We start from the raw sequence: 25,183 nt of genomic DNA on the forward strand, positions 1-25,183 counted from the left end.
AAAAATGGAGGGGGGGGGTAAAATCCTCCCAAAAAACAGACAAGTGTTGTTTGTACAAGCGCAGACAATGTACCCACCAAGATACTGGAAGATGTGTGCTGCACATGAGCAGGGGAAAGAGAGCTTCTGCTGCTCCCCACATCTGGGTGGGCAGAGTGGTAGGGAGACAGATAGATGGGAGACCATAGCAGCGGGGTGGGTGGATGCAAGATTCCCCTCCCCCATACGTTTCTCTCAGGTCCGGGGGTGGGGATGGGAGACCAGACGAAAGGTGGAAGGGTTAGCATGGGATTCCTTCTCCATGAGTCCCTTAGTATTTTGTTCTAAGATGAATTACCTATGTATGGAAGGCCAACATTGTTGGGATTGGAAAAAAACAAAGAAAAATAAAGCTTATGTGTAAGCTGCCGTAGACCTAAAGGGTAAGAAGGCAGGATATAAAGCCTGAAAATAAACAACAACCTGTCATTATATGAGGCATGCTAGTAGTTACTGACACAAAGCTATTTCATTTACAATGGCCAGACTGGAGTATTCTCCACAAGCAGAGCTGCATAATCAAAACAGGCCACCATCATTTCTATAGCATACCTCCTACGTACAAGAAAGGAGGCGGTACTTTTGCTTTAGGGAATTTGATGGCTTTATTCCATCGCATGGGTTTGCTGTTCTATGTTCCTACTCTCCCACGTACTACCATTTCAAACTGCTAACAGATCATCCTGGAATTGAGAATGTGTGATAAAATTACCACTGCTTGGTCTTTTCACAGCTAAAAAAAAAGGAGAGAGAAAAAGAGAAAATTGTATTGCCTGGCCAAATAATTCAGCATCTTCCTGATAAGTCAAGAAACACAAACTTGTCTCAAAGCCCCAACTTAATAGTCTGCTGTGACTCCTTTGGGCGAGCTACAAACTTAACTAAAATAAGTGTGCTGGAGAAGAGCATTTCAATATACTTCTGAATGAGCCTTCCTTAGCAAGCCCCTACATCCTGCCATCAGAAATACTCCTGAGTGCTTGTGCAGTTAATGCTGGGCAACAGAGGAGGATGGGGCCTGATGAACAGAGCGTTCCAGGGTCTTGTTTGAAAAGATACAAAAAGGGAGATGAGATCAGCTGGAAGCAAATCCAAACAAAACTAATAATGCTGATTACTTAAGTCCTCCCACAAGATGCAGCCTCCAGCCTCCACTCAGAAAGAAGAACTGGGCACTCAATTAAAAAAGAAGAAGAGATTCAGGGAGAAGCTTTGTGCAACTCCAATGTAATTTTCCATTGTTTATGTGCATTCTGAATGAGATGCATACTCAGATATCACAGATGTGTTTTCGAAAATAAAAGAGATACAATAATAAAGCTTGTGCACTTTTGTCTGCACGCAAGTTGCACGGTGGTGGAAAGTGCCGTCAAGTCACAGCCAACTTATGGCAACCATGTAGGGTTTCGAGGCAAGAGACAAATGGAGTTGGTTTGCTATTGCCTGCCTCTGCTGAGCAATCCAGGACTTCCCTGGTAGAAGCACTAACCAGGGCCAACCCTGCTTTGCTTCGGATATCTGAAGACACTGGGTTAGTGTGGGCCATCCAGGTCAGAGCATGCAAGCTGCATACAAATCTCAAAAATGTAATATTGAAACGCATGACAGTTTTCAATCAGATGTCAAAGCTGTTTGTTCAAGCAAGCGGCCACCGTAGCCAACAAGCACTGAGGACTGCTTCATACATGACTTTTTGCAAAGTGAGCAACCAGCTTACGCGTATGCTCACACTCTCTAATTGCAAACAACCACGAAAACAAAAACAAAAACCTGTATCCTTTTGTATCTTAGAAGGTACATATTTTTTTCAAATACTGACTACCTCAGTGCCATTCTACTCTGAATATAAACCACATTCTGGAAGGGCTGCTAAAGCTTTGCAAGGTGATTGGCCACCTAGTATGATACACACTTATCCTCCCTGCATACGGCCCTCTATACCACACTAGATAAAGGGAAGACAAAAATTCTATCCAAATACTAGGGCTCGGGTTCACCTGATGAAGTCCATCATTGCTTCAGGGGCACTGACATAAGGAAAAGGATTTCTTCACATACAGGATGCACTTTAAGGGATTCAACAGACCAGACTGAGACTGACTGACTGACTCAAGGGCACCTGGCGAGCTCCAGGGTTGAATGGTACCAATACACCACACTGCATCTCAGTGGAGCAGTCTCCCAATTATACCACGCCCAGTCAGAATACCTGATACTGGGGCCATGCAACAGGGGAGCCACCACACCCTGCTCTGAGTTTCCTGGAGGCACCTGACAGGTTGTTACAGAGAATAATGCTAGACTGGACCAACCTATGGTCTAATCTGAAAGGCTGTTCTTATTTATATCCAATATTTTCCATCTAAAATGTAAAACTTTCTGGATGGATACCATGCAGCTTCAATATTCAGTAAACATCTTGGTACTACATATATATTAAGCAGATGAAGAAGAAGAAGAGTTGGTTTTTAGATGCCGTCTATCTCTACCACTTAAGGGAGAATCAAACCGGCTTACAATCACCTTCCCTTCCTCTCTCCACAACACACACCCTGTGAGGTAGGTGGGGCTGAGAGAGCTGTGTGACTAGCCCAAGGTCACCCAGTTGGCTTCATGTGTAGGAGTGGGAAAACAAATCCAGTTCACCAGATTAGCCTCTGCCACTCTTGTGGAGGAGTGGGGAACCAGACCCAGTTCTCCAGATCAGAGTTCACCATTCCAAACCACTGCTCTTAACCACTACACCATGCTGGCTCTCCCACTATACCACATACCGTGGTAACAATAAAACTTCTCTAAGGCAGAACAGGAAGACCATGAAGATGGATCTGAACTGCCATCACAGAGAGGTGCTCCATAGCTGCCTGTTGTAAGAATTGTCTCCAGGGGGTCAGCTTTAGGTTTTTCCCCCTAGAACCACAAAGGGTCAAAGGGTATGTATAGGCATAAAAGCTAATAAAATAGCTTTGTGGGTTTACCAATATGTGCAAATTTATTTTCAAGGCTGCCATGGGTAAACAATAAAAAGCTGATCAATTAGCTGTCAGTTATTGAATGCTTTTAGAATTCTGGACTAGATGATTTGACTACAGAGCCAACAACTTCATATCAGGTTATTTGTATTCTGTTATTACACAAACAGGAAACTCTGGCTTTCTTTTTACAAGCAACTTGCTAGTCCTCATATAGTGAAAGGGCAAACAAAATCTATTTGATGCCTCAGCAGGTTCCAGCAGGAAAGGAACATATCCTAGTTGGCTAGAAGAATTATGTCTGAGCAAAGGAATGCAAAAGTTCTGTCCAGAAAGTCTGGTAAATAAGTTTAATGCTGGTTCTTAGAAACATAGACCACGATTCCAACCCAATTTTTATGATGGCTCAGAATTCTAGAGAAAACCTACCGAACAAATAAAAGGTTACTGTAAACTGCCTCACCCCTGCCCTAGGTTGCAGCAAGCCTTACTCTCTACTGCCCTCCTCTCTCTCCACTGCACTTTCCATCCCCAGTCCCCACCTGACAGATACAAAACTATTTGTTTTTTTGTGGGGAGGGGAATCATTTTGGAATACAGGTCTTGGAATCACCCAAGTATAGTCCAAAGTACATGCAACCAAATATTTTTGTTCTACATCATCTATTCTAGGTGTTTCCTCAGCACACTGTACATATGAAGCTAGACTGACACTTTCTCAAGAAACCAAAGTTGGATTCTAGATGCCCTCAAATATACCGAGGTTAGGCATACTGCCTTTCTAATTACAATCTGACTCCCTAACACAGAAATACTTATCACTGTAACACGACTAAGGTGACAGGAGAAGCAGCCAAAGTGGACTCAGCACCCACAAGCAAGAGGGCCGCACCATGTACTCTAGCAAGGGAACAGAAACCGTAAAATGTGCCCCCCCCCAGATCTCATTAACACAGACTCGTAGATATTCAAGCTTAATCTAAAGCAGCAGCACTGAGCATCTAATGATATCAGTTTCGCCATCTGTGCTACAATTATCAGATTTCTGAAGAACATTTGTAACCATAGGAAATGAGAGGAATGCTTCAGTACCTTAAAAGCATCATCATTTTTATAGTGCTAACCATGCACTAAAGACTATACAAGAAATAAAAATTTAGAACAGCCCCTGCCAAATGGCAGATGGTACAACAAGAGGGAGGAAAAAGAAAAAAGAAAAAGTGTGGAACAGGGTAAGACTTAAATACTACTAAGCCAGAGATAACGGATTGCATAATAAAAAAAAAAAAATAAGGATAGCAGGGACAATATGCTCAGTGAGGCCAAAGAACCCCACCCTAGAAAATTCTCCATGATCAAGAATACACAGAGATGATTCAGTTAAAATTCAAGCAATCACAGCCATTAACAGATGCTGCCATGCCCCCCTGTGATTTTTAAGTATTTGCAGTAAACCACCAATTCCAAAGTGGTCATTTTCAGCCTTCTGCCCCATTCACAGACTAAGCTTCTAGAGGCATGCAAGATCATTCCAATATGGCTGCCCCCAGTTAATTGTGCCGAGCTGGATACAGAGAAAAGGGGGAAAACACGCACAAGCGTTATGGCAACTGAAGCGAGTCCTAAAAGCAGGGGTAGAAACAAAACAAAGAGCTTCCCACAGACTCTAAACCAGCTACTGCAGTGGAAAGGAGGGGGGGTTATGACAGTAAAGAATGTAGCAGAATTCAGCATGCAACCCCACCCTGCTTAAAAAATAAGAAAGAGATGAAGCCTAGGTCACATCATAGCTTCAGAGAGGCATATTGGGGGTGGGGGGTTTCAGTAGTTTATAATTTGTAAGAAATAATCTACATCGAAAACAAAGAGCAGGCTATGTTACACACACAAAGAGTCCTTCGAGACCACCCTTCTGACAATGGAAGAAAGGACCGTCAGATATAAGCTTCACGAGCATCCAAAGCACTGTGAGATTTCAAACACATTTTGGGATACCAAACACCCATTGAAATTCCTCCTAATGCATGTTAGTCTCAAATAGGATCTCTCTTGAGAAAAACATGAGGTAGGGCCTTGTTGGAAGGGGGTGGGTGAGAGAGGGTAAAGGAAGACTCAAAACTTGGCTGAGCTGGGAGGCATTTAAAATCAGACCGTCATGAGATCTCAAGGACAGGACCCTGAAAATACGAAATCAAGAACAAAATGGGTAGAAGAGAAAGGGGAAAATGTCCGGAATCTTACATTGGAATTCACTGATGGGGAGAGGGAAGGGCATACGGAGAGCTCAGGTTTGGGAGGGGTGTGTGCTCCTACATTATTCTGAGGAAAGACTGCAGGCAAAGTATCACATAAAATAAATATGCACATATTTAAGAGGGCAAGAGGGCATTACACATATTCACACACACACACACATATATATTAAGACTGCAAAAATTACAGCTGTCTGGACATCTTAAAATGTACAGCTAGAATCTGCCAGCTTCTTGTCCAGATATTCATATATGTGTGTGTTTTGCAATACTTAGAACTACACAGACTCCCATGCATGTGTGTGTAAGAAAGACATCTTTCATACGTTTCTACACAGCTGTAACTGTGCCCATGTGATTATATAAACATGCATATCACTAGATACACGAACTGTGCGTCATAGTCACACACACACACACACACCCTTCCACCAATTACACATCAGAGACTCCCATTCCACCACCGATGCCTATTCCAGCTTCACTCTCATAGTCAGTGAATACTTTGGGGCCCAAGTATTTTGGATTTTAAGGATGCAGGCAATGTGACGGCACTTAACGCACACAAACACCCCACCCCAGTATGCACTTACTTGAGATTAAACCCAAGTGAACACAGTAAGGCTGAGTAAGCAACACAAGAGTGGGGGAACAATGTGTGCATCTGTTTAATTTTTCATGGTGTTTAGAGGCAGGTTAAAAAACACCCTTCTGCTTCACATCTGACTTTCTCCTTGTGTCATTCAGAAAATGCACATGCTTTACTGAAGCTTTTCCCAATTCACTCTCCTTCATTTCCTAATGTGTTCTGTCTTTCTTAATGTCAGCCTCGGTACTGTTCCTAAATTATTTCAGATGCCCTATAAATAATAATTACAATAGTGATAGACTTGTTCATTTAATTGGACTGTCACCATAAAACTAATATTTTTTATATTTTTTATTAGATTTATATCCCGCCCTTTCCTGACTTTAGTCAGGCTGAGGGTGGCTAACAACCAAAATAATACCATCAGTTAAAAGTATATGCTATATTATATATAAACTATAGTTTAAAACCTATTGATTTTAAAATTCTAATGGGGGCCCTTGGCATTAAATACAATGATTTGGACAACCAGTTGGGGGGGGGGAAGGGAAGGTAGATTAGCAGCATTAATAACACATTTATTTATTTAATTTACACCCCACCATTATCTTATTCATACTAGCCTTTGTTATTTGATATACGCTTTAATTATAGAACCCCGGAAGCTGCCTCATTGAGCATTTCGGCAGAAAAGCAAAGATATAAGCTTCATCTGAAAGCTCCCCCCATCTCCAACTACAACTACCAAGAGGCAGCGGCCAGGAGTTACACCTGGAATAAATCATTACTGGGTTATACTTATTGTGTTTTTTATTTGATTTCTATGAGCCACTTCAAGGCCTCATTTTTTTGGATGAGAACTTTTAAAAATGTTTTAAATACAGAAACTTTTTAATATCCCACTATGCTGAAAGATGTACGTAACTTATACATTGCCATATTGGTACTATTAAGAAATTAATCCAGCTAATACATCTGTTTTAACAATAAATACATATATTAAATTACATCTCAGCACACTAACACTAATAATACTAACATAATTGGGACCTTTGGAGAGAGGCAGGATATATTTTAAATTAATAAAACCATTTACTTGGTATGCTGAAATACCAAATGCCAACACTAGACACTGACAGAAGTCTTGAATTTCTATCCAGCCAGAACAACAGATCTACACACTTATTATACCTTTCACCATTAACTACTCTTAACCGTGACAAGGATTTAGTGTACTCCATAATCTGAGCTACACCCATACTAAAAAAAGTGAAACAAAGTATATCCCACTATAATAACAATAACCATTCAAATACTAGAAACATCTTTACTATCTTCTCTTCCTTCTCTTCTTCCATTAGAAAGCAGGCACCTAAATCCAGGGTGAATGGAGATTCTCTCTGTGTGTGTGTGTGTGTTAAGTGCTGCCAATTTTACCCAGACGTTGATCAGACCCAGATTTTTCATTGCTGAGCAAGATTGCTGCATCATTCATGCACCTTCGGACTCTGGGCCTTTTATTCAAGATTCTTAGAGAAATGTCTTGAGGAGGATAGAAATCTCATACATTACTGGGGGGTTTTGTGGGTGGGTGGGGGATCAACTAAGAGGATGGGAAAATAAAATAAGAGGATAGGAATAAATAATAATAAACAATTAGCGGATAAGAATAAATAAGACTAAAAATAACTAATGAATGAACCAACTAAGAGAATGGGAGACTAAAATAAGAGGATAAGAATTAATAAGAAGAAGAATAAACAAAAATAATAAATAAAAATAATAATAAACACTAAGAGGATACGACTAAATAAATAAGAATTAAAATAACTAATGAATGAACCAACTAAGAGGATGGGAGACTAAAATGAGGATAAGAAATAATAATAATAATAAACAGGAATAATAATAAACAATAAGAGGATAAGAATAAATAAATAAGAATAACAATAACTAATGAATCAACCAACTAAGAGGATAGGAGACTAAAATGAGGATAATAATTAATAATAATAATAATAAAAAGAAATAATAATAGACACTAAGAGGATACGACTAAATAAATAAGAATAAAAATAACTAATTAATGAACCAACTAAGAGGATGGGAGACTAAAATAACAGGATAAGAATTAATAAGGAGAAGAATAAACAAAAATAATAAATAAAAATAATAATGAACACTAAGAGGATATGACTAAATAAATAAGAATTAAAATAACTAATGAATGAACCAACTAAGAGGATGGGAGACTAAAATGAGGATAAGAAATAATAATAATAATAAACAGGAATAATAATAAACAATAAGAGGATAAGAATAAATAAATAAGAATAACAATAACTAATGAATCAACCAACTAAGAGGATGGGAGACTAAAATGAGGATAAGAATAAATAATAATAATAATAATAATAAACAGAAATAATAATAAACAATAAGAGGATAAGAATAAATAAATAAGAATTAAAATAACTAATGAATGAACCAACTAAGAGGATGGGAGACTAAAATGAGTTTAAGAACAAATAATAATAATAATAAACAGAAATAATAATAAACAACAAGAGGATAAGAATAAATAAACAACTAATTAATGATCCAACTAAGAGGGTGGGAGAATAAAACAAGAAGGGGGTATCAATTAGGAGCCCCTCCCCCTCCCCCTCCCCCTCCCCCTCCCCCTCCCCCCACATGATCACTTGGCTCCCCCCCCTCCCCTCTTTACCTCAGCGCGATGGTCAAGGGAGGAGCCACCCGGTTCTTATCAGCCGCTTCGGTGGAGAGATAAGGAGCCGACAACGCCTTGGGGGGCGACACCGCCCTGCCCCATCCCGGGCTGCCCCAGCGGCGGCCGCAGGCGAAAGAGCCCAAAGGGCTGCGACGCGACTGTCACGAACGCCGCCTCTACACTGACCAGATGACTACATGGGACCGCTCCCCCCGCAGAAAGCCCCGCCCCTCTTCTCCGTTCCTCCAATCACACGGGGAGAGGAGTCGTCTCGCCTTCCAACCCCCGCCACCGCCTTTCGAGCTGATAGGCCCCCGCGTCGTGTCCATCTTGAAACCGAGGGAGGGGGAGGGAAAGCGAAAGGGGGCCTGCCAATCACGGCACACCAATCGGCCAATCCGACGAAAGGAAAACGCCGTGGAGGAGGGACGGCTGTCAGGAAGGCAGCCAATTGGCGTTCGGAAAAGGAATTCTCTGCCGCCTTCGTCCTGAGGGCGCTCCTTGGGATTCTAGTCGGCTCGCTGCGTAAGAATATGTAACCCTCCACCATGCGGCGAAGGAAAAAAACCATAGAGAAAGGATCCTTCCGCAGGGCTGTATAAAAAAGGAATTCGCGAGGGTTTCCCCCATGGTCTTCGCGTTGACCTCAGGAGGGAGAGGTGGTCCTAGTGGCTCATATAGGGATAAAGGGCGCTAATTCGTACAAGGGCAGTTTGAGATGAAGCAAGCACCCCCGCATTTCACACATTACAGTTGACTAAACATCTGAACACATCTATTTTCACTTAATATATTCCCTGTGACTAGGGTTGCCAACCTCCAGGTACTAGCTGGAGGTCTCTGCTATTGCAACTGATCTTTTTTTAAAAATAATTTTTATTATTTTTCCAGAATTAATAATCACATAGTTTAACAATGGACATGAACAATAAAAAGTAAAAACAAATAGGAAACCTTGTTAAAGGTATTTGTGTATAATCAAAGAAATATTGACTTCCCCTACACCTCCCTCCATCTTGTGATAAATAAGTAATCTCTTTTGCATAAAATTCTAATCCTGATATTGTTGCTAATATTTATTGCAACTGATCTTCGGGTGACAGAGATCAGTTCACCTGGAGAAAATGGCCGCTTTGGCAATTGGACTCTATGGCATTGAAGTCCTTCCCCTCCCCAAACCCCATCTCCAGGTATTTCCTAACCCGGAACTGGCAACCCTACCTGTGAGCATTCCTGTTCCCACCGAAACTGGCTGCAGAAGCCCCTGCTGACATGAGCAAAGTTGTCATAGCAGACAAATAAGAGGGGCCAAGGCCAGGAAGGCCTTCCCAATCTATGTAACACCCACAATTTTGAGGCATGTGGAACTGGAAGAAAGGAAGGGCTGGTCGCAAGTTGATGATAGGCAAGCTCTTGCCACTTATTCAGGGTTGCCAACCTCCAGGTACTGCAACCGAGTCTTCAGTACAAAAGTAGCAAGAAATCGTATTGGTGCTTACACATATGACATCAACAATAAAGAGTGAAAGATACATATAAGAACAGTCAAAGTTATATACAGTATGTACAATCTAAATAGGGTGCAGTCTCAGTGCACCAATTGCCATGTTCTTTCAAGTAAATGTTGTATTTTCTTCAAAAAGTCCAATAGTAGGTACTATCCCAAAAGCACACTTCCCCACCTTTTCCCAAAAAGTGTGCTTTTGGGATAGTACCTACTATTGGACTTTTTGAAGAAAATACAACATTTACTTGAAAGAACATGGCAATTGGTGCATTGAGACTGCACCCTATTTAGATTGTACATACTGTATATAACTTTGACTGTTCTTATATGTATCTTTCACTCTTGTATTGTTGATGTCATATGTGTAAGCACCAATACGATTTCTTGCTACTTTTGTACTGAAGACTCCGTTGCAGATTTTCTAACCATTGGTACTGGCACGGAGGTGCCTATTTTGTATTGTAACCTCCAGGTACTAGCTGGCAATCTCCTGCTATTACATCTCATCTCCAGCTGATAGAGATCAGTTCACCTGGAGAAAATGGCGGCTTCGCCAACTGGGCTACGGCATTGAAGTCCCTCCCCTCCCCAAAACCTCCCCTCCTTAGGCTCCACTCCAAAAACCTCCCACCAGTGGTGAAGAGGGACCTGGCAACCCTACACTTATTTCAGCATGTAATAATTGCCCCATCGGCCAGTGTATGTATAAGTACGTAAGAAGAGCCTGCTGGATCAGACCAGCAGTCCATCTACCCCAGCATCCTGTTTCACACAGCGGCCATTGTAGGTCTCCCGAAAGCAGAGCCTTCACGCATGGAAGAGACATGACAAGAATACACACTAGCTAGGGGGGAAATAATTTTAAACCGTAACGAGTAATTATTATACAAGCGTGGCTGTGTTAGTCTTTATAGAAGATAATAAGAAAATCCAGTTGCACCTTTTACAGTGCCCATGTAGTATAGCGGTAAAAGTGGTGGATGAGGACGTGGGAGACTGAGGTTCAAATCCCCTCTCTGCCATGGAAGCTCGCTTGGGTGACCTTGAGTGGGTCACATACACTCTCAGCCAAATCTCCCTCACAGGGATGTTGTGAGGATAAAATAGAGGAGAACGTGTAAGCTTCTTTGGGTCCCAATGGGGAGAAAGCAGGGTATTGTTTAAATAAATAGATAAATACAGAGCTTTAATAGACTACCAACTTTATCAGATGCAGGAAATCCAATCCCAGCTTCCAAAGATCTAGCTTTTCTTTAGGGGGTGAAGTTTTACTTTATTCTGTAGGTTTTTAATTTTTGGAATTGTGAGATGTTTTGAATCACAAGGAAAAGCCAGGTTAGCATGGCTTGAGCAAATATGCAGCAGTTTCCATCTCATTTTAGTATCTAGTGCTTTATATTTAGTGCATATTTCACCTCATTGTTTTGTTTTGTTTTTCAGGTTTTAAAATATGGATTACCTGGTTAGAAAGCAAAGCAATGTGTCCTATTGTGTATTCGTTGACTTAAATAAATATTTCAAGGCAGCTTACAAAAATTTAGAAATTTTTTTTAAAGACGTTAATTAAAAATCATTCTGTACCAGTATACAGCAATTAATAGCAGCCTGTCATCAATCCAAAATACAATCATGCAGTCCTTCAAGGTCTTGGGAGCCTGTTAACCATAATAAACTGATTTATCTTTAGCTATTAAGACACCTTGCCAAAACTGTCAATGAGAAAATGTCATCTTCCAAAAGCTTTGTTCTCAGTGGCCCTTCCAGACGGGAAGGGGGTAAAACTTCCCCCAGAGCATCCCAAGGCCTATAGATCCAGCAAGGCAGCTCGCTCAGCCATGCTCATAACTCTTTGTTTTCACATGAATATTAAAGCAGGCTTTGTTCAGCAACTCCGCTGTACAATCTAAAACTATAGCTAAGTACCTTTAAATATTTATAGTGTCTCAATTTCTATTTTATGCTGCCTATTGATTTGTGGCAACAGTCTGCCCCAGAACTCCAGCTAGCTTCATGCATTTCTTTTGCTAAGTGCTCAAGCTGGCTTGGCACTGCCTTGTTTCATTTCTATTTCTCTCTCGTCCCTATAAAGGTCTTTTTGTTTTTCTACTTTTTTCTGTATTTGCAAAAACTCTTAAGATCAGGACTGTGGGCAGAATAGTGAGTTGGGTCTATTTTCCACCAGCAGAACAGAACTTTTCTGCCTCCCGCCGCTCCGTGAAATGCTGCTCCTGAGGGATGGGATCCTGGGTAATGGCATGAAGGGGGCTGCAGTGAAAAGGAGGAAGTAGAAATTGCCCATATGGTCTGGATCCAACCCATTGTTGACACCACCTGAACCCGGAGCACTGTTTGTCCCACCTAAAATGTTTTTTTAAGACCATCTTTTGATGTAGGACACGGCAGTTTTCATTTAAAGTATAGGATCCTGTTTTTAGAACGGGGTGTTTCTGGTTTAAACAAAAGCCTCCCTTTAGAGATCTTACAGGCTGGATTTAAAAGTCCTCTTCCGCTAACGGTACAGCTTCCTTTGATATGCGGTCCATTTGTACGGCTGAAAGGCAGTTTCCAAAGGAAAGCTCCTTGCACCAGAAACTATTTTATTATTGGTGTTTTGCAATGTTTAAAAATTGCTGGTAAATCTTAAAAGACCTAAACTACAGAACAGTGTTTTGAATGGGTAAATACAAATAGGAGCTCTGCTTTGCGACCAGGCTAATCCATTTAGTGGGGAAACAAACTTTCCCAGGTACAATGATGGTGCCGCACCATGGAATATCTTTCCCATGATATCTGCCGACTTGTTCTTTGCTATTATTCAGATTCCAGGTGAATAACTTTTTAATTTTCCTCTTGGTTAAATTTTCTGCTCTTGGTTAAACGTCTCCTGGCTGGGATAACTAAAAGCTGTTCCTTGATTCTTGTTGAGTTATCTTTGCTGTTTTTACATTAACATCTTCTCTTTTTTGTTTTGCCATGCTTTACAACTATTTCTAATTTGTAAAAGTTTAGCCTAATGCATCATCAGGGATTTTATTGTTTGCTTTTCTTGTCAGCTGCTTGATCCACCACATTTTAATCCTTCCCCTTCCCCAAGGAGTTTAGAAGAGTTGGTTTTTATATGCCAACTTTCTCTACCACTTAAAGGAGACTCAAACCAGCTTATAATCACCTTCCCACCCCACAACAGACACCCTGTGAGGTAGGTGGGGCTGAGAGTGCTCTAACAGAGTTGTGACTTGCCCAAGGTCACCCAGCTGGCTTCATGTGTTGGGAGTGGGGAAACAAATCCAGTTCACCAGATTAGCCTCCGCCGCTCATGCGGAGGAGTGGGGAATCAAACCCAGTTCTCCAGATCAGAGGGAAGCATATGTGGCTCTTCACTTTATCCCCCACACAATCCTGTGCACAATCCTGTGCATTAGGTTAGGTTGAGAGAGATCGGCCAGCCCAAACCCACCACTCTGGCCTCTGTAGCTGAGTAGGGATTTGAACAAGTGTTTCACCAAAGTGGAACCAAACTGGGGAAATGGAATTCAACAGTTTGAAACAAATAAATACAATGGCACTCAGAGATTTCAACTACATGATTTGAAGTGGATTGATGGTGATGAAAGGGGGATGCCTTTTGGGAAAGGGATTTGGGCCTAGATGAACTTTCGGTACTTTCCACTTCTAATCTGATATCCCAACCCACTGCCCACAAAGGAAAGACATACAAGATAGTTCTTGTGAACGTGTATCACCATTTATTGTAGTTCAAGAATCAGGAACTGAACATAGGACACTGTCAGCGGGAAAAAAAGAAAAAACATTTTTCTTGTCAGGCTTCATTTTAAAACACTGTGGTTTCAATTCCTTTTTAAAAAAGAAATTCAAGTATCTTTAAGCAGGGGGCAGTTATACAAAAATGTTTTGTCTTTTTATATAGTTTCTTTTTTTAAAAAAAGCAAGTTACATTTGTCTGCACCCTTTTTGCTTTGGTAAGGCCAAGCCATGGATACAAATTTGAACACAACATAAAAATGGACCTCCCGCCTTGACCGGTAGGCTTCGAGAATAAAATGATCAGCCACGCACCTGCCCACCCCTTCCACTGGGGATGAGCTCTGAAGAGAGTCAGAATTGTCACCACTTAGCTTATTCGATCTCTGGTTTTAAGAACTTTTTATATATATATATATATATATATATATATATATATATATATATATATATATATAGATACACACACATATATATATATATATATCTTTTTTTAAAGTCATTGAAGTCCTGTTACTCCACACCAATTTGTCTTGGCAGCAGCTGTTGCAGTATCATTCCTTATTACAAGGCTTAAAAAAAAAAAAAAAACCACACACACATGCCAGAGCATCAAATCTCCCACAGAAGACAAAAGGGACATGTCCAAACTTAAAATCAATGTGCAAAAAAAAGGGGGGGAGCAAGTTTGCCATTTTGAATTCTTCTTCTTATGTATGGCCTACCAAAAAAAATAAACAAATATGTTTAATAGAAAAATATGATCCCCCCCCCCCAAGATTAACATGTTGCAGGCACAGTTTTCTTTTCAAGATTATGTTCTCCTGGGGTCAGAGAAGGATTTTTTTAATACACCGGGAACATTTTATTTGCATTACAAAAAAAAGAGAAAAAAGAAGAAGAAAGGATAGTGCAGGAAGAGGTGATGGGAAGAAATGGGATGGGTGGGGAGAGAGAACAGGATTACTTTAGCAGCAAAATGTTCAAGGTTTCAACCACAATCAAATTAACGAAGATCTGGCAATATATTAAAAACAATGCGTCGAGGGTTTGCTGCCCTGATCCACTTGTCTTTTAATAAAGAGAAGTCAGCTGTATAAACCCCAATTATGAGATGGAGGATTTTGCTTTGTAACAAGAGCAACTTCCTAACTTATCCCCCACAATGCTATTGTCCACCGTTTTTAATCACTTAAATATATGTACAAGAATTAAGCTGCTTTTTCTTTTCCTTTCCTCCTTTGTCCATGGCGTTTCTGAGTCATTGGTGGCAGGCAGCCCATGAACTGCAACCCAGCGTCAGCATCCAAAGTATCAGCATATCCCATATCCTGATCCCTCGTGCCCTGCTCCTGGCAGCTTGATCTCTGCGTCTGTCGCAAGGGCATCTTAATGGTCAGTGTTCTGTTTGTCTCTCATCCAGGCTTGGATCTGCTCTTTCAGCTCTGGAACTAGGGGGGGAAAAGGGGAGGGATAGTTAAATTCAGTCGCCACTTTTTCAAAAGCTTGGGTTAAAAGAGGATACTTCTATGGGACAGCAAATGAAGTTCAGATTTCTTGTGAACAAGGCAAGCTGAGCTGGATGGCTGGCAGCAACAAAGCCAAGCTGCAGAGTATTCAATGTGGGTTGGGTTGAAAGCATTCTTAACGTAGCAGTGCAGACCCTGTGAAGGGGCTGTGGCTCAGTGGTAGAGCCTCTGCTTGGCATGCAGAAGGTCCCAGGTTCAATCCCTGGCATCTCCAGTTAAAGGGACTAGGCAAGTAGGTGATGCGAAAGACCTCTGCCTGAGATCCTGGAGAGCCGCTGCCGGTCTGAGCCGACAATATTGGTTTTGATGGACCAAGGGTCTGATTCAGTATAAGGCAGCTTCATGTGTTCATGGCTTCACTAATGATGACCATACATTTCCTTTACAGAACTTTGGGCTCTCCCTGACCCCCTCATTCTTTCTTCACAACAATCTTTTAAAGCGGGTTAGGCTTAGAAAGAGGAAAAACAGTCTCATGGCCACTCTGAGCTTCATTGTGAGTGGGGATTTGAACCCAGGTCTTCCCCAGGCCCAGTCAGATGCCCTAGTCACTCCCACAGACTGACCTTCCATTGGTCTTCTGTCTGTGGATCCAAGGAAACTGCCCCCCTTTATCTTCTCCATAGTTATAATGCACCCAAAATTCTAATATTTAGCAACTAAGAACACAATTACAATATAAGCACTGTGCGTGCGAACAGCAGCACTCACCCCCACATCATCTTCAAGGAGGGATGACAAACCTTTCCATCTTCCCCATAAAACACCCATTAGATCCTGGTGTGGACATTCCTTAGTACCCGGCTGGCGAAACCGTGGACTTTTGTCCGTTGAATATTCATTGACACCAAAGGTTTGACCATAAACAAATCTACAGTTGCTGTTTAAAAGCCGGATTAAGCCTTAACTGATGGCTTCATAGCATACAGGTTTGGCAATATGACTAGCCAAATGGGAACATTAGTTATCTGCTGCAGGCGGATAGCAGAATTTAACAGACGAATTACCGCCCCCCCTCGCCCCCCAGAGAGAATGCACAGCAGACCAGGCTAACCGAGCACCATGCACAAAATTTGTTTATAAAGAAAAATGTTTTGAACGACCTGTACACAAAGGAGGACTGCGAATCTCAAAAGCGTGCTTTCTTACGTATTTTAAACGAGACTAGTTCATTTTTAAAATAAAAGCTTTTCAGCTCCCTCGCTCCGCTTCACCCACGGAAGACACAAGACAAGCCCTACCTGGTTCCAGCATGTTTTCCGTTAGTGTCTGCCGATTGAAGGGATCTGTAGAGGAATTCAGAAGGTGCCGGAGGATGACTGATCTATCCATGATGGTCCCAGATGGTAACCTAACAGGGTCACTCATCAGCGTGTCCATTAGTGGATCTGAAGAAACAAAAGCAGGCTGGTCGTAACTTTAAAAATTACAGCTCTCACCTATTGCAGACTCTCAGAGAAGCAGGGGTTAGAATTAAAGGGGGGAAAACCCACCCAAACTACTCATTGTCACAGGGTACAAAAAAATCAATACCAGCTGATGAAAGCTAAATAGATAATGCTTCTGTGAATGCTTACTGTAAATGCATCCTTTAAAAAAAGGTGCCACATCCCTACAAAGAGTTACTTGCCTCTGAACTCATCAGGAGCATCACTGTAGTCTATTTCCGCTCGGGCATTCTTAGCTACAATTTCCTCCACCTTTTCTGCCAGCAGCTTGAATTTTTCTATTGCTATGGTTGATTTGATTCCAGCCTTCCTCATCTTTGAGATTACCTCTTCAAACAGCTCCTTGCTGTAGGACCTCTGCAAACCAAAGAGGAACAGTTAATACCTTGTGAGCCAGTAAGTTACCTCACAAAGCGGTAACCCCTTCCTGAAGTTCAAGCATTGCCGCTAGCGGGGGAAGAACAGTCAAAAACAAATGTCCTATCTGCTCCATTTCCTGGCTGAGAGGTATTCCCCTCCTTTGCTTTTGTAACTGAGGTTTGTTCGTAACAGTGTTAGATGTTGTTGTATCATGCTGTCACCTACCCTGCGCCTCCACTGGACAGGGTGAGCTAAAAGTCTGAAGAAAATGTAGGAGTGTCCGCAGTTGAGGGCTTTAACTGACTGTCTATAAATCTGCCTTACTGAAAGAAGAAGAAGAGTTGGTTTTTATATGCCGACTTTCTCTACCACTTAAGGGAGACTCAAACCAGCTTACAATCACCTTTCCTTCCTCTCCCCTGTGAGGTAGGTGGGGCTGAGAGAGCTCTAACAGAGCTGTGACTAGCCCAAGGTCATTCAGCTGGCTTCATGCGGAGGAGTGGGGAAACAAATCCAGTACACCAGATTAGCCTCCGCCACTCATGTGGAGGAGTGGGGAATCGAACCCGGTTCTCCAGATCAGACTCCATCGCTCCAAACCACTGCTCTTAACCACTACACCACGCTGTTAAGAAATACATTCATGACTTTTATAATTTGTGCTCATGGCAGCAGATGCCATCGTAGAAGCAGCCTTCCCACTTGTGAAAAAGAAGGATCCTTCTCAGAGGACGCCTGATATCTACAGTAGGTTTAGATGAGGCAAATGTGTGCCTTAGTAAGCATTATCTGGGAAGAGGCATTCCTTCCTGTGCACTTTTTCCACAACTGCACTTTTTCCATTTACTGCCTACAGTAAATACATTAAAAACAGTTTAAGAACTGTTCATTAAAAAAAGTACCTTAAAAGATGATTCCATCAATCAGTGAGACCAACTTACTAAAAATAAAGCCCTAATTTAAGGTATACATCGATTCTCAACCATTCCCCACCACGTCATCAACGCGAGTTCTCTCAGGGATAGACCAAGTCCTTGAAAGCCTATCCTTAAAAACAACTGTTGAGATTCACATTGGCATCCAATCCCACCTCAAGATGCTAGCTCTATTCATCAGGAGTTAAAATCCCTGCCTATACAGTTCTAAGCAGCAATTAATTAGGCCACAGCCTAATCTCCCATCAACAGGCAGCAGCCTCATTCACACGGAACTAGTTATTCTCATTCCTCCCTCTCCTCTGAATCATTTAACTTTTCTCATGGCAAGATTAGTTCTCTTCCAGGTGCATCAGCCGTACTGTCCAACATGGACAGGGCAGTAGCTCTGGTGACCTGATAGCAAAGCAGAATGTATCAATCTCACATGTGCAGCTACCCAGTTATTTATGATTTAGACTGTAGATCATTGGTGCGAAAAAAATTAAATCCTGTATTCAGGGAATTCTACCAAGAGCTACAAAATTCATGCATGCTGGACTATTTCGTTTAACCTCTTTATTCTGCAACATTTCCTCTACTGCAATATTCATTCTGTTTCTGCTAGTCACAGGAGGGGCAAGGACACAGAAAAAGGCATACTTAAAAATCCCATACTTAAATACCCCCCCATACTTAAAAATCTTTCTACCTTTTAAAAATCCCAACAGGCATTTTTCTGCATGCTTTCAAGCTCATTTCCACAACCAAAAGGGCTAGAAATTTGCTACCATTTTAAAAGCAAAAGCCAAGAAACGGTATACCACATCCTGCTTTCAATACATGTTATTTGTCTTTCCATTGCTCTTGCAGGATCGCAGCATGCACAGAATCCCTCCAAGCATCAGGGCAGAAGGAAACGGTAGCTCATGAACCTCCACAGCTGCACGCTGTTGATGGTCTGGGCGCCTAGCTCACAAGATCACACGGCCCAACAGCAGATAGCAATCCCCGCCTTCCTAATCTTCGCAAGTGATCCATAAACAAGGTTACCCACTTCTGCAATAGGTCAGCACCATATGATTCTGCGTGCAATAGTGATATGGTGGGGTGCCACTGGCAAGTAATCGAGACGTCCCCCTTCGTTCTCTTCCCCCTTCTCACTGTGCTAATCCCAAAAATCCTGCACTGAGCTTCGCAGCATGCAAAAGCCGGCTCCTGCTGGGAGCCTGCCAGTTCGATGCAGTATCGCTGCAGAAAGGGCAGCTCTCTGATTCCAGGACAGCGGCTACCTGAAGCAATTATCAGTCAGCTACTGGGGAAGAGAAAGAGACATCCTTGGTAGCCTTGAGAATGCTTCAGACAAAGCAAGCAACCAAACTGTTTCGAAGGAAATTGTTTTTTTTTATTCTGGAGACAGGAAGCTAATTGTACACATTTTGACCCTCAGAAGTAGAAATCAGACCTGTGTATCTGGGTAGTACTGTAGAGTCTAAGAAGCTCTCTCCTAAGTCAATCCACAAGAGTATGACCTGGCACAGCAAATCACGAGAGTGTCTGGTTTCTGGAGGCTTCTTTTTTTCAAATCAGCTCCATCACATCTAGCCGCTCCAATACCCTACACAGATTCATCTGCAGTGCAGTGATCGACTGTGTACTAGCTCTTTAATGCCAATCCAGCAGGGAGAAGAAACAAACAAGAAAAGACCACATGGTACTCTGCCCAGCAAATGCTTTTGGGCCTCATAAATAACAAACTATTTTGCGAGTCAAACAAGAAATAAGAGTCCTGTACACAAGAAGAGTCCTGTGCCAAGAAGAGAGAAATCAAAACTCAGTATTGTATATAAAGATGCTTATAGCCTAACCGACTGACTTGATCTTGGGGGTATCAAAGTTGTGCTTCTACAGCAAACAGAGTTGACACTTGATATGGTGGGGTGTCCGGGGCTACTTGATATACAAGTAGCTCCGGACACTCTAAGGACTGGGAAAGTGGTGGGTGGAATAAAGAGAGGCTACTGTTACTGCTATGGGAGCAGCTTACTTGCATTCTTTCCTTCCTCCTTCTTGTGGGCCAATCCAGCAGCCCCCAAATCTCTACAGCATTCTAACCTCATCCTTAGAGCCAAGGCCTCTGGACACTCTAAAAAATTAGCACCTTATCCAGGAGGATTGGGTTAATCTGTGCACACATGGCCTATTTCATTTGTTTTGTCCAGAATTCTACCCATTTGGATATTTTGTATACTGTTTGGAGAGCAAACAGCAGTCCAGGATTCTAAATGTCTGGCAAAGGCTTCCCTGCCTCATTCATTGATTAAAAGAATGCCTGAGAAATCTCTGGCAGGAGCACTCCCAAAAGCAAGAGCATGGTCAAGAAGAGCTGGCAATAGGGACTGTCTTCCCCCTCCCAACCTCTTTACTACCAGCCACATTCCCAGGGGGCTGGATGTACACTCACCTGGTCATCAGCAATGGCTTTTGCAAAGCGAGCGCAGTCTAACTGCAGGTAAATGTCTGTCAGTTGGTCCAAAAGCTTCTTTGGTTCAAACCCGTATTTCTCGGGGTTTTCGACTTTCAGGTCACGGCACTTGGGGCCACACAACTGCTGAAGGTTGAAGTTCAGCATAGCAGCCAATCGTGGTCCAAGTTCCTGGAATGCCAAAGCGGCATGATGAAGAATTAATTCTTCTCCGTCAAGGGTACAAGAAATGCAAGGAACAGAAACACAGCCGAGGTTGTCTTTTTTGGCAGTTCCACTCAATTTCCCCAGATGAGGCCTTCTCTCTGCCCACCATATCCCAGAATGAAATCTGTTTACTTTGGCCTGCAAGAGTCCATAAGACCCAACTGAAAACAAGCTAGGTATACCTTTCCTGGATACTGATCCTTGGTCACACTGCAGTGCAAGTGAACTTCGAGATCTGTCCTATCCACACAGAACAAGAAAGAGGGATTCTTTTGCCCCCACTAGGCATCCATTGTGATTTGTACAAAACCACACTTTGGGATTGTACATTACAGGGCCTGCTTCTCGTCAGCCCCCACAGCTGCTTCCCTTCTTTTTTCAGGAATCGTTCTTTTCAGGCTACCAAACTTGAGGGCAGAGGCTTGAAGGGCAGAGGCTTGAAGGGCAGAGGCAGAAGCAACACAGCCAGAAAAAGACTGGATCACAATCATTAACCCACGTGTACGAATGGACTCGTTGCCCTCTACACTCTGCTGTTCTGACTGAGCAGCATTTAGCAAAAGGCCAAATCAATGCCGTCAAGATTACACTGCTCAAGAATTAGGTTTCCTTGAGCCTCAAATGACATTGCACAGAGCATGAGAGCCAGGCAAGGCCACAGGCCTCAACAATCTACACTGCCTCAGCAAAGCCTTCTGCCTTGTGCAGAGATAACAACACCCACTTCCCTAAGCATGGTTAAAAGGCTGAGAACACCATGCAGATCTGTATGTTCCCTCCCCCTCTTTTCCAGCGTTAAGCCATTATGCACTGAAATTAATGCTAGCCATCTGTAAACAAGTTTCAAACCCTGGTTTCAGATTCTCACAGTTCACCACGGCCTGTAATAGCGGAAACATGAAGCTACCACACAAAGCTGAAAAGGGGATGGAGAAGGGAAATACAGACCTGCAGAGTATGTTCATATCTACAACATGCTTACGGTGCTAGAAAATGGTCACAGATGCAACTGGATTTTACACTCTGAAAAGTCACCCATGACATAGTGAAACTGCTGCAAAGAAGCCGGAGGGCCCCCAGCCCAGAGGGGCTTTCACTCTAGCAAGTGCACATCAGATCTCAGGCTTAGCTCCCTTAAGCTTAAAGGATATTGCCAGGCCATGGGTGAGCCACAAAATCAAAATGCAAACACCAACTGCAGATCTAATGCATAATTTGTGGTTGTTAAACTCAGAGCGTTCTGAATTAAGGTGCAGAATTCCGGACCCCGCATTCCTACTTACAGGTCTGAGGAAAGGCTTCTGAACTTGCTTGGTGAGGATATGGAACATATCAACCGTTTCTGTTGCCAGGGCCAAGTAGGAGCGCGACACTCTCTCGTCCTGCGCGAGCTGAGATTGCCGAGCCTGTTGCTGGTCCTACAAAACAAGAGGCTGGTAACTCTCCCGCCATTGCTCACAAGGTAAAGCGTGCAACCTTATTCCCAATTTTCAGTGACATCTTCCTGCAGCAAACAACCGAAGCACTAATAATTACCTTGCAGAGTTACCACATGAAGCGCTCTCCCACTTATGGGTTTCCCTAAACTTTGATACCTAGGGATACAGGGGCTTTCTGGATGCAAACCAGAGGCCTGCTCTTGCATTCAAAATATGTGCGCGCGCACTCACATATTTTCATTAACTCTCTTCTCAATCAGCTTCCATAATAGTGGGGCAGGAAACTATTTTGCAGTTGCACAACGGCCTTAGGGAAGCTAAGCAGGTGTGGACCTGATCAGCAATCTGGAAGAGCAACTGCAAAACATTTATTCTGTATTTATTTAAAACATTTATTAGCCGCCTTTCTACCTCGTGGAACTCAAGGCACCTAACAATGTAAAAAACAAAAAAAACCCCAATGATTATAAAAATCACAATTAGGACTGCCAATAAATAAAAACTAAATTAGTCAAATGTGGTCCTAATTAAAATTGTCTTCAACTGCCTCCTGAAGATCGAAAATGAGGGGGCCAAACACAAAAGAATATATAGATATTAAAAACCGCGCACATAACTGCAGAATGGCCTCCTTGGAATTGCCTCACAGAATCCCACCTTCTGTTTTGTCCAGTCATTACAGGGCTTTGCTTTATGGACAAGGATATTTAAGGAAGGAATAGGTTGTGTGTGCCTGACATGAAAGCACTCAAGGTGGCTAATAGAAACACATTTCTTCAAAAAAAAGGTACACAAACATGCACAACAGAACAATCTGGCTGAGAGCAAATTTTAAAAAACAGTTAAAAAGCCACTAGTGAAGATATACTCTATGTGGGATTAAAACCCAGATTAACAGGAATATCTTCAATTGACATCCAAAGGATGAAAATGCCTGCAGCACATGAATCTGAAAGAGGAAGGAGTTCCACCACCGGGGCACCACTGCAATGTGGTCTGTGATTGGGAGGGGCTGTAGCTCAGTGGAAGAGCCTCTGTGTTTGGCATGCTGAAGACCCCAGGTTCAATCCCTGGCCTCTCCAGGATCAGGTAGTAGGTGATATGAAATACCTCAACCTGAGACCCTGGAGAGCTGCTGCCAGTCTAAGTAGACAACACTGACCTTGATGGACTGATTCAGTACAAGGCAGCTTCAGGTGGGGTGCACACCTTCAGTTTACAAAGCCGCACATCAGCCCCTCCCATCATATCAGTGTATCATGGCAGAGAGTTTGGGAACTGTTCATACGAAGAGACTGTTTCTCACCCTAGGCAGCAGGTCCCAATGTTCTTTGTTTCTCATCTCCTCTTGCACTTCATGGATACGCTTTAGGGACTCTAAACTCTCGTCCAACAAAAATGTGGTGTCATTGATCAACATATTGATGTAGCGGACAAACTGCTTCCCAGAGCTGAAAGAGATTGGTAATTGAGATGGATTCTTGAAGCAACTTCAACACAGCAAGAACAGATTAAGACCACTACTACTTGGATCTAGGAGGCATGGGTTCAAAATCCTACTGAACCATAAAACTAGCAGTATGGATTTCCTGGGGGGTGGGGGTGGGGTAGCCATGACAGACTTTAAGGAGCTACAAGACTCTTGGCTGCAGAAGACTAGCCAGCCGCACACAATGGCTAAACCAGACTCTTGAACAGAGGCAAACACAAATTTGAAAGGGACACAGCGTAGTGGCACAGCCCTTGCTTTGCATGCAGAAGGCCCCAGGTTTAACCTTTGGGTCCTCCAGCTGAAGGATCCCAGGTAGCAGAAACTGGGCAAGACCTCTCTCCTCCCCAAGAGAGCCAGTCCCAGTGTAGACAATCCTGAACTAAATGGAGTAGTGGTCTGACTCAGCTTAAGATAGCCTCATATGTTCACGTGTGTTTTCCCAATGCTGAAAATGGAAACACTCAAAAAGGCTAAAAAACACCATTGGGGGAACATAGGCTAGCCTCTTGAGTGCCCAGAAACTGTTTCCCCTCCCACAAGATAAAGAACGACATTAATCATATACCAATGACCACTATACATTTTGACAGGTATCCTACTGTTTTGTTCTCAGCATCACAGTAATTCATTAGGGTAATCCTTTCTGCACAGCATCTTAGAAATAATTTCCTTCCTTCTCTCCTTACTTTATATCCTGCCTTTCTTCCCAATAGGGATCCAACGTGGTTTATATTGTTCTCCTTCATTTTATCCTTACAGCAACCCTGCGAGGTGACTGCCCCAAGGTCACCCGGCAAGCTCCCACGGCAGAGTCTTGTTTGTGGGCTCCCTAGATGCACCTGGTTGGCCACTGTGTGAACAGACTGCTGGACTTGATGGAACTTGGTCTGATGCAGCATGGTCTTTCTTACATTATGTTTGATTTGAACCTGGGTATCCCTGGTCTGACACTCCAACCACTACTACACACCAGCTCTCTTAGATTAGACAGATTTACAGAACAGCTTTGGAGCCAAAAGACTGGAATGGCAAGACCCAGCTGCACAGGGGGAGGAACCAGAGAATGATGGGAGACGCAGGTCAGGCCCGGTCTAAGGCACCAGGACCCCTTGGAGGTGGCTTCTTGACGGTGCCTAGGCCCTTGCTAACTCACTTGAACTCTTCCATGAAGGTGCCGTGGTGAGCTATGTTCTGCCAGAGGCTTTTGAAGATGGTGCTGATGTGGTAGCGGATTGTAAACTTGTCATAGAACTCACTGGTGGCTCCAGTGTGCTCAACATCTGCAAAAGGCCAAAGAGAAAATTCATCATCAAGGTCCGTGAACACACAGAGAGAGGCGGCTTGTGCCAATCAGAAAAGGAGCAAAGCCAGGCCGTGCACAGAAAATGGGGCCTCTACATAACAGAGTGAGCCCTGTGGCGCAGAGTGATAAGCTGCAGTCAAAGCTCTGCACACGA

The 25,183-nt window shown here is 42.7% G+C and overlaps 1 protein-coding gene across 1 annotated transcript in view; it reads right to left on the bottom strand.

Annotated features, from left to right (window-relative positions):
* Positions 1-15,140: 15,140 nt before the first annotated feature.
* The window catches only part of UBE4B (ubiquitination factor E4B), a 50,126-nt gene continuing 40,083 nt past the window's right edge, over positions 15,141-25,183 (bottom strand). Inside the window, exons 23-29 of the mRNA XM_056865635.1 lie at positions 24,880-25,006; positions 23,541-23,685; positions 22,079-22,213; positions 20,568-20,759; positions 17,012-17,186; positions 16,623-16,769; positions 15,141-15,303 (exon numbers count right to left, since the gene is read on the bottom strand). Coding sequence (XP_056721613.1) covers positions 15,242-15,303; positions 16,623-16,769; positions 17,012-17,186; positions 20,568-20,759; positions 22,079-22,213; positions 23,541-23,685; positions 24,880-25,006 — 983 coding nt within the window. The 3' untranslated portion in view covers positions 15,141-15,241. The remainder of the gene's footprint in view (positions 15,304-16,622; positions 16,770-17,011; positions 17,187-20,567; positions 20,760-22,078; positions 22,214-23,540; positions 23,686-24,879; positions 25,007-25,183) is intronic.

This window comes from Euleptes europaea, chromosome 19 (genome assembly GCF_029931775.1).
Source record: "Euleptes europaea isolate rEulEur1 chromosome 19, rEulEur1.hap1, whole genome shotgun sequence".
In the NCBI taxonomy this organism is placed as follows: domain Eukaryota; kingdom Metazoa; phylum Chordata; class Lepidosauria; order Squamata; family Sphaerodactylidae; genus Euleptes; species Euleptes europaea.